Source organism: Ascaphus truei, unplaced genomic scaffold (assembly GCF_040206685.1).
Source record: "Ascaphus truei isolate aAscTru1 unplaced genomic scaffold, aAscTru1.hap1 HAP1_SCAFFOLD_1035, whole genome shotgun sequence".
Lineage (NCBI taxonomy): Eukaryota > Metazoa > Chordata > Amphibia > Anura > Ascaphidae > Ascaphus > Ascaphus truei.
The window spans coordinates 1-10,000 of NW_027453900.1; the positions used below are offsets into that span (position 1 = coordinate 1).

At 53.0% G+C, this 10,000-nt stretch overlaps 1 protein-coding gene across 4 annotated transcripts in view; it reads right to left on the reverse strand.

The window, feature by feature from the left end:
• Positions 1-3,310: 3,310 nt before the first annotated feature.
• Positions 3,311-10,000, reverse strand: part of LOC142474980 (steroid hormone receptor ERR2-like) — a 38,776-nt gene continuing 32,086 nt past the window's right edge. For 3 of the 4 annotated variants that reach the window (XM_075581080.1, XM_075581081.1, XM_075581078.1), the window contains exons 2-5: positions 5,398-5,762; positions 4,881-4,997; positions 4,393-4,503; positions 3,311-3,495 (exon numbers count right to left, since the gene is read on the reverse strand). In XM_075581080.1, the coding sequence (XP_075437195.1) occupies positions 3,326-3,495; positions 4,393-4,503; positions 4,881-4,997; positions 5,398-5,758 (759 nt within the window). In that variant the 5' untranslated portion in view covers positions 5,759-5,762 and the 3' untranslated portion in view covers positions 3,311-3,325. The remainder of the gene's footprint in view (positions 3,496-4,392; positions 4,504-4,880; positions 4,998-5,397; positions 5,763-10,000) is intronic. The other variant, XM_075581079.1, reaches the window with a different exon arrangement.

Here is a 10,000-nt window from a genome sequence, read left to right on the forward strand (position 1 = left end):
TACAATCACCATCAGTACAGCCACAGCAGCACTACCACCGCACATGGGCCGCGTGGACCACTCCCCACCCAAATGCCACCCCCACACCACAAACATCCCGGGCAACGCCGGGGCTCTCAGCTAGTGTCTATATATTTGTATAACGCCATTAATGTACATAGCGCTTCACAGTAGTACTACACGTGGTAATCATATAAATAACAAATAATACAGGCAGTCCTCGGTTATCCGACACAATGCGTTACTCAAAATGGCGTTGGATAGCGAAACACGTTTTCCCATAGGAACACTGTTTAAATGAAAGGTTCCGTTCCCGAAGGCATTTTTAACACTAAAATACACCAAATATTTTACCCAGGCAATAAGATATGCAGCACACACATACATTATATAGTGTATATACTGTATTATATCTATATCTATAAGTCTCAAATAATGTTTGTGTGTGTATGTCTGCTGGACAGCTCATTGGCCTGAGGGCCAGGCAGGGAGGAGCCAGGCAGGGAGAAGAGAGACACACGCACACTCTCCTCACACCGTGACCACGTGCGCCTCTGACCAACACCACACACACACACACACACCCCGCCCCCCCTCCCGGTGGCCGTCACTCCCCCATCAGCCGGACAGGCCCCGCACCTTCCCCCCTCCCGGTGGCCGTCACTCTCCCCCGTCAGCCGGACAGGCCCCACACCTTCCCTGCTGCACGTTTCCCGGTGGCTCGCGCTCACAGGTGCAGAGAGGGGGCGCGTGCGCACGCTCCCCGGACGGGAGGAGGGAGAGCAGAGAAGGGCCAGGCGCGCGACAATCGGAGGAGCGCGGGAGAGAGGAGCGGTGCTGTGAGTCCTGTAACACGGGAGGGGCTTTGTGTGTGTGTGGGGGGAGGCGGGGTCAGTGTGTGTAGGACACTGTGTGTGTGGGGGGGAGGGAGGGGACACTGTGTGTGTGGGGGAGGGGGAGGGGGAGGGCAGTGTGTGGGACACAGTGTGTGTGGGGGAGGAGGGGACACAGTGTGTGGGGGAGGAGGGGACACAGTGTGTGTGGGGGGGGGGACAGTGTGTGGGGGAGGGACAGTGTGCGTGGGGGAGACAGTGTGCGTGGGGGGGGGACAGTGTGTGGGGGGGGGGGACAGTGTGTGTGGGGGGGGGGGACAGTGTGTGTGGGGGGGGGGGACAGTGTGTGTGGGGGGGGGGGGGGACACAGTGTGTGGGGGGGGGGGACACAGTGTGTGGGGGGCGACACAGTGTGTGGGGGGGGACAGTGTGTATGGGGGGGGACAGTGTGTGTGGGAGGGGCAGTGTGTGTGGGAGGGGCAGTGTGTGTGGGAGGGGCAGTGTGTGGGGAGGGGCAGTGTGTGGGGAGGGGCAGTGTGTGGGGAGGGGCAGTGTGTGGGGAGGGGCAGTGTGTGGGGAGGGGCAGTGTGTGTGTGGGGTGGGGGAGTGTGTGTGTGGGGTGGGGGGAGTGTGTGTGTGGGGTGGGGGAGTGTGTGTGTGGTGTGGGGGGCAGTGTGTGTGTGGGAGGGGGGACAGTGTGTGTGTGAGGGGGATGACAGTGTGTGTGTGGGGGAAGAGGGGGGGACAGTGTGTGTGTTGGGGGAGAGGGGACAGTGTGTGTGGGGGGGCAGTGTGTGTGTGTGGGGGGGGCAGTGTGTGTGTGGGGGGGGCACGACGACAGTGTGTGTAGGGGGAACAGTGTGTGTGGGGGGGGACAGTGTGTGTGTGTGTGGGGAGGAGGACAGTGTGTGTGTGGGGGGGGCAGTGTGGGGAGGGGGCAGTGTGTGTGTGTGGGGGGGCACGACGACTGTGTGTTGGGGGGGCAGTGTGTGGGGGGGGGAACAGTGTGTGTGGGGGGACGGACAGTGTGTGTGTGTGGGGAGGAGAACAGTGTGTGTGTGGGGGGGGGGACAGTGTGTGTGTGTGTGTGTGTGTGTGTGATTAGTATAGGAATATCAGTGGAGGTGTGTGTGTGTGTGTGATTAGTATAGGAATATCAGTGGAGGTGTGTGTGTGTGTGATTAGTATAGGAATATCAGTGGAGGTGTGTGTGTGTGTGTGTGATTAGTATAGGAATATCAGTGGAGGGTGTGTGTGTGTGTGTGATTAGTATAGGAATATCAGTGGAGGTGTGTGTGTGTGATTAGTATAGGAATATCAGTGGAGGTGTGTGTGTGTGTGTGTGTGTGATTAGTATAGGAATATCAGTGGAGGTGTGTGTGTGTGTGTGAGTGATTAGTATAAGAATATCAGTGGAGGTGTGTGTGTGATTAGTATAGGAATATCAGTGTGTGTGTGTGTGTGTGTGTGTGTGTGTGTGTGTGTGTGTGTGTGTGTGTGTGTGTGTGTGTGTGTGTGTGTGATTAGTATAGGAATATCAGTGGAGGTGTGTGTGTGTGTGTGTGTGTGTGATTAGTATAGGAATATCAGTGGAGGTGTGTGTGTGTGTGATTAGTATAGGAATATCAGTGGAGGTGTGTGTGTGTGTGTGTGTGTGTGTGTGGTGTGTGTGATTAGTATAGGAATATCAGTGGAGGTGTGTGTGTGTGTGTGTGTGTGTGTGTGTGTAACACTGTAGGGGGGGGAACGGAGCTGCGCAGGGGAGGGGGAACACAAACATAGAGGGGGGGAGCGGAGAAACAGACAGGGGGAGTGGAGAGAGAGGGGGGAGAGGGAAATTGTACTCCCGGGCAACACCGGGTCTCTCAGCTAGTATATAATATAACATACAATATAATAATATAATATATTATATAGTATAATATTATATATATACGCTCTTACGACGCTTTGCAACGTTGTTTATGTGAATTTGTATATATATATACACATACACAACGTTGCAAAGCGTCGTAAGAGCGTTGGATAAGCCATTTTGGCGTTGTAAAAATGAACACAGGTATGCATTGCATAGCGTTGGATAAGCCATTCGTTGTAAAATGAAGCGTTGTAAAACGAGGACTGCCTGTACAAATAACAGATCATGGGAATTAGTGCTTCAGACAAAAGTAACATTTAGGAAGAGGAGTCCCTGCTCTGAGGAGCTTACAGTCTAATTGGTAGGTAGGGAGAACGTACAGAGACAGTAGGAGGGAGTTCTGGTAAGTGTGTCTGCAGGGGGCCAAGCTTTATGTGCCATGTGTTCAGAATAGCCACAGTGCTATTCATATGCTTCTTTAAGCAAGTGTGTCTTAAGGTGGGTCTTAAAGGTGGATAGAGAGGGTGCTAGTCGGGTACTGAGGGGAAGGGCATTCCAGAGGTGTGGGGCAGAAAGTGAGAAAGGTTTATATACAAATAGGAGAGGTCCCCTCAGTGTGGAGGGGTGGGAGCAGTTACTGACCTGGTATATGTTTTGCCCACCCAATGGTGACCACCAGCTCGCGGTCAGCAAGGTCACACAGGGTGGTCAGGGCCTTGATGTCGCTGTCGGGCACTGTGGGGTCGGGCATCGCGTACACTTTCTCTGGCTCCGCCACCAGAAGGTGAGACACAATCCTTGTAACTGGACAGGGGAGGGAGAGAGGGGTCACCGGGACCAGTACCACCTTCACCGGGCAGTGCCAGCCTCCCTCTCTCACACCGGACAGTGCCAGCCTCCCCCTCTCACACCGGGCAGTGCCAGCCTCCCCCTCACACACAACGGGCAGTGCCAGCCTCCCCCTCACACACCGGGCAGTGCCAGCCTCCCCCTCACACACCGGGCAGTGCCAGCCTCCCCCTCTCACACCGGGCAGTGCCAGCCTCCCCCTCACACACAGTGGCAGTGCCTGACTCTGCCTCACACAGAGCGGCAGTGCCAGCCTCCCCCTCACACAGAGCGGCAGTGCCAGCCTCCCCCTCACACAGCGGCAGTGCCAGCCTCCCCCTCACACACAGTGGCAGTGCCAGCCTCCCTCCTTACACACAGCGGCAGTGCCAGGATCCCCCTCACACACAGTGGCAGTGCCAGGATCTCCCTCACACACAGCGGCAGTGCCAGCCTCCCCCTCACACACAGTAGCAGTGCCAGACTCTGCCTCACACAGAGCGGCAGTGCCAGCCTCCCCCTCACACAGAGCGGCAGTGCCAGCCTCCCCTTCACACAGAGCGGCAGTGCCAGCCTCCCCCTCACACAGAGCGGCAGTGCCAGCCTCCCCCTCACACAGAGCGGCAGTGCCAGCCTTCCCCTCACACACAGTGACAGTGCCAGCCTCTGCCTCACACAGAGCGGCAGTGCCAGCCTCCCCCTCACACAGAGCGGCAGTGCCAGCCTCCCCCTCACACAGAGCGGCAGTGCCAGCCTCCCCCTCACACAGAGCGGCAGTGCCAGCCTTCCCCTCACACACAGTGGCAGTGCCAGCCTCCCCCTCACACACCGGGCAGTGCCAGCCTCCCCCTCTCCCAGGGGTACAGTACTCACAGGTTTTTCTGGGGGGTGGGTGGCTCTGTAATGCAGGGTACCCGCTGCTCTCTGATTCCAGGCGCCTCTTGTATTTCTGCCGCCCCCCTCGTACCCGATCCAGGCGCACGCCTGCCAGGAAGAAGGGAGGAAAGGGTTAAAATTTAGGTTTCTTTTACCTCTTCCCTCTACGGCTTCTCTGGCAGAGACGGAGTTAAGTGAGTCAGGAATAAGACCCCAATCCTGCTGCAGGGAAAGGGGGACAGTGAGCGATCCCATGACCCCTCAAACTCAGAATGTGACCATATCGACCAGTCCCCCAATGACCTCCTGACCCCGCAAACTCAGAATGTGACCCTATCAGCCAGTCCCCCAATGACCTCCTGACCTCGCAAACTCAGAATGTGACCCTATCGGCCAGTCCCACAATGACCTCCTGACCTCGCAAACTCAGAATGTGACCCTATCGGCCAGTCCTCGAATGACCTCCTGACCCCGGAACATCTCACCTTCCTTCAGCATCCCGACCTTGAGGCATTTCATGAAGCGGCAGGCCTGGCAAGACTTGCGCCTCCTCTTGGTTATCTCGCACTCGTTGGTGGCCGGGCAGCTGTACTCGATGTTACCTGCGGAGAGGGGGAGGCGGGCAGGGGGGGGTGCAGCTTTACCATCACCGAAACTGACCGAGGCTCCCGGAATGACCATCACATAGCAGTGTGCGGGTGACATGTATGTGTCTGGATGAGATGTGTGTACATTGCATGTTTCAGACATTACTGTCTAATTTACGGCGCCCGAGGCCGTCTGCCCTCTGCTGACCCGACACCGGTCCGATTGGGGGTCAGTCCCACTGATTATTCTTAAAAAGGCTCTTGTGGGAAAATGCTATTTGGAGGCAAACCTAAATCTGACAGATTATGTCCTGGGACGGTGACATCTCTGTGTCTTAGTGAGAAGGTGTGGTCATACTCAGTACTGCTCTCTATCCCCACCCACCCAGAAGCAGTGGAAGAGCTGGACACTCACGCTGGACTCTACCTTGGATGGTGCGTTTGAAGAAGGCCTTGCAGGCCTCACAGGATGCCACGCCGTAGTGATACCCGGATGCCACGTCTCCACACACCAGGCAGAGCCGCTTGGGCACAGCGCTGAGCATGTACTCACACTTAGCGGGGGGCTCAAAGTGTTTGTTGCCACTGCACATGGGGGGGGAGTCCAAGCCGCTCGGAGGGCCCCCCAGGGACAGGCTGAAGCCCCCGCTGGTGTCAGATGAGCCACTGGGGCTGGAGTGACTCAAAGACCCCATGAGGGAAGAAGGACTGCACGGCTCCCGCTTAATGAAGAAGCCAGAGGGCAGAGGTCGGTCATCAGAGGTCACCCGGCCCATGAGCCTGCAGTGGGAGAGAGGTCAGGGGTCACTGTGAGGTCAACCTATGAAGGAAAAGGTCGCTGTGAGGGTTACCTGTAACAGACAGATCAGAGGTCACAATGAGGTCAAGCTATGAAGGATAGGTCAGAGGTCACAGTGGGGTCAGCTCCTCACCAACAACTGTTATTAACTAAAGTCTCCTGGCTGCAAAAAGAAGATCTCCCCCATGTACACGTCAATGTATTCTCTACTCACATGTACACGTCAATGTATTCTCTACATACATGTACACATCAATGTATTCTCTACTCACATGTACACATCAATGTATTCTCTACATACATGTACACATCAATGTATTCTCTACTCACATGTACACGTCAATGTATTCTCTACTCACATGTACACGTCAATGTATTCTCTACTCACATGTACACGTCAATGTATTCTCTACTCACATGTACACATCAATGTATTCTCTACTCACATGTACACATCAATGTATTCTCTACTCACATGTACACGTCAATGTATTCTCTACTCACATGTACACGTCAATGTATTCTCTACTCACATGTACACATCAATGTATTCTCTACTCACATGTACACATCAATGTATTCTCTACTCACATGTACACATCAATGTATTCTCTACTCACATGTACACATCAATGTATTCTCTACTCACATGTACACATCAATGTATTCTCTACTCACATGTACACATCAATGTATTCTCTACACACATGTACACATCAATGTATTCTCTACTCACATGTACACATCAATGTATTCTCTACACACATGTACACATCAATGTATTCTCTACACACATGTACACATCGATATATTCTCTACACACATGTACACATCGATATATTCTCTACACACATGTACACATCGATATATTCTCTACACACATGTACACATCGATGTAGACCCATTTGGCGGCTAGTATTGCAGTTAAGGGGTTAACGGCCTTAATGGGTTACCTGTATAGGATGAGTATGCAGAAAGGGATAGGCCCTCCTTTGCATGTCTTGTGACCCGTGATATCACTGTAGGGAGTATAGAGGGTTCTAGAAACAGATTCTTCCGAGTTCTGACTGGGGTCTTCACTGTGAGTCCTGTAAATAGGTGTGTGTATATAGCTAAGTGTATTAAGGATGTCCTGTCACCGTTTGTTTTCAGTTAGGGAATGGGCCCTTTAAATAAGTGCCAGTAGTAAGGGACCGAGACTGTCCTCACTATTGATAAGCAGGAAGCATGCTCCTGATAGGAGTTCTCAGCATAGTAACTCCGGAGTATGTTTGGACCGGCCCAACCGGAAGGTTCCTCGTGCGTTCCTGATCACACAGGTATGGGAGAAGTATGCAGTACACAGTAGCTGGATTACTAATCCCGGAGCCCGATGTGTATTCCTGATTTCTCTGTGGGGGTACCCCAGGGCTCTGTCCTGGTACCTCTTCTCTTTTCTCTGTACACACTCTCTCTAGGTGACCTAATAACATCTTTTGGGTTTAATTATCACCTCTATGCTGACGACACACAAATATACTTTTCAACACCCGACCTTACACCTGCTATACAAACCAAAGTTTCTGAATGTCTCTCTGCGATATCCTGGATGGCCCTCCGCCGCCTTAAACTCAACATGGCTAAAACAGAGCTCCTCATACTTCCTCCCAAACCTGGCCCTACTACCTCCTTCCACATTACTGTTGGAACTACAATCATTCACCCAGTAGCCCAAGCACGCTGCCTAGGGGTCACATTCGACTCCTCTCTCACATTCGCCCCTCACATTCAAAACATTTCTAAAACTTGTCGCTTTTTCCTCCGCAATATAACAAAGATACGCCCTTTCCTCTGTTACTCGACTGCTAAAACTCTGACTCAGGCCCTCATTCTCTCCCGTCTTGATTACTGTAACCTCCTGCTGTCCGGCCTTCCTGCCTCTCACCTGTCTCCCCTACAATCTATCCTAAACGCTGCTGCCAGAATCACTCTACTCTTTCCTAAATCTGTCTCCGCATCTCCCCTCATGAAATCCCTCTCCTGGCTTCCGATCAAATCCCGCATCTCACACTCTATTCTCCTCCTCACTTTTAAAGCTTTACACTCTTCTGCCCCTCCTTACATCTCAGCCCTAATTTCTCGTTATGCACCATCCAGATTCTTGCGTTCTTCTCAAGGATGTCTTCTTTCTACCCCCTTTGTATCTAATGCCCTCTCCCGCCTTAAACCTTTTTCACCGACTGCCCCACACCTCTGGAATGCCCTTCCCCTCAGTACCCGACTAGCACCCTCTCTATCCACCTTTAAGACCCACCTTAAGACACACTTGCTTAAAGAAGCATATGAATAGCACCGTGGATATTCTGAACACGATACATAATGTTTGGCCCCCTGCAGACGCACTTACCAGAACTCCCTCCTACTGTCTCTGTACGTACTCCCTACCTACCAATTAGACTGTAAGCTCCTCGGGGCAGGGACTCCTCTTCCTTAATGTTACTTTTATGTCTGAAGCACTTATTCCCATGATCTGTTATTTATATTATCTGTTATTTATTTGATTACCACGTGTATTACTACTGTGAAGTGCTATGTACACTAATGGCGCTATATAAATAAAGACATACAATACAATACAATCACACAGGTATGGGAGAAGTATGCGGTGCACAGTAGCTGGATTACTAATCCCGGAGCCCGATGTGTATTCCTGATCACACAGACATCAGATACCTCTCACCCCTCCTAATACACAGACATCAGATACATCTCACCCCTCCTAATACACAGACATCAGGAACACATACCTCTCACCTCCTCCTAATACACAGACATCAGATACCTCTCACGCCTCCTAATACACAGACACCAGGGACACATACCTCTCACCCCTCCTAATACACAGACATCTTGGACACATACCTCTCACCTCCTCCTAATACACAGACATCAGATACCTCTCACCTCCTAATACACAGACATCAGGGACACATACCTCTCACCCCTCCTAATACACAGACATCAGGGACACACACCTCTCACCCCTCCTAATACACAGATATCAGGAACACGTACCTCTCACCCCTCCTAATACACAGGCATCAGGAACACGTACCTCTCACCCCTCCTAATACACAGACATCAGGGACACGTACCTCTCACCCCTCCTAATACACAGGCATCAGGAACACATAGTGTTCTCATCACTTTACAAAAGAGATGGTACAGGGAATTATAATACAATATGTACAAACAAGATCAGACAACAGGAGAGGAAATCCCTGCCCCGGAGAGCTTACAATCTAAGTGGTGTGTTGGGAGACTCCGAGACAGCAGGTGGGGGAATAAGTGCAGTACATGGCAGGGCCTGGCCTTGATGGTGGGTAAGGGCAGTAGGTGGCAGGGCCTGGCCTTGATGGTGGGTAAGGGCAGTAGGTGGCAGGACCTGGCCTTGATGGTGGGTAAGGGCAGTAGGTGGCAGGGCCTGGCCTTGATGGTGGGTAAGGGCAGTAGGTGGCAGGGCCTGGCCTTGATGGTGGGTAAGGGCAGTAGGTGGCAGGGCCTGGCCTTGATGGTGGGTAAGGGCAGTAGGTGGCAGGGCCTGGCCTTGATGGTGGGTAAGGGCAGTAGGTGGCAGGGCCTGGCCTTGATGGTGGGTAAGGGCAGTAGGTGGCAGGGCCTGGCCTTGATGGTGGGTAAGGGCAGTAGGTGGCAGGGCCTGGCCTTGATGGTGGGTAAGGGCAGTAGGTGGCAGGGCCTGGCCTTGATGGTGGGTAAGGGCAGTAGGTGGCAGGGCCTGGCCTTGATGGTGGGTAAGGGCACTAGGTGGCAGGGCCTGGCCTTGATGGTGGGTAGGTGCAGTAGGTGGCAGGGCCTGGCCTTGATAGTGGGTAAGGGCAGTAGATGGCAGTGCCTGGCCTTGATGGTGGGTAGGTGCAGTAGGTGGCAGGGCCTGGCCTTGATGGTGGGTAAGCGCAGTAGGTGGCAGGGCCTGGCCTTGATGGTGGGTAAGGGCAGTAGGCGGCAGGGCCTGGCCTTGATGGTGGGTAAGTGCAGTAGGTGGCAGGGCCTAGCCTTGATGGTGGGTAAGGGCAGTAGGTGGCAGGGCCTGGCCTTGATGGTGGGTAGGAGTGACTGGGTGTGGGACAGTATGAGTGCAGGTTAGTGGGATGCTTTATTTAAGAGGCGAGTTTTAAGGTTTGTCTTGAGTCTGCTCAGCACTTTAAAAAGAATATATATA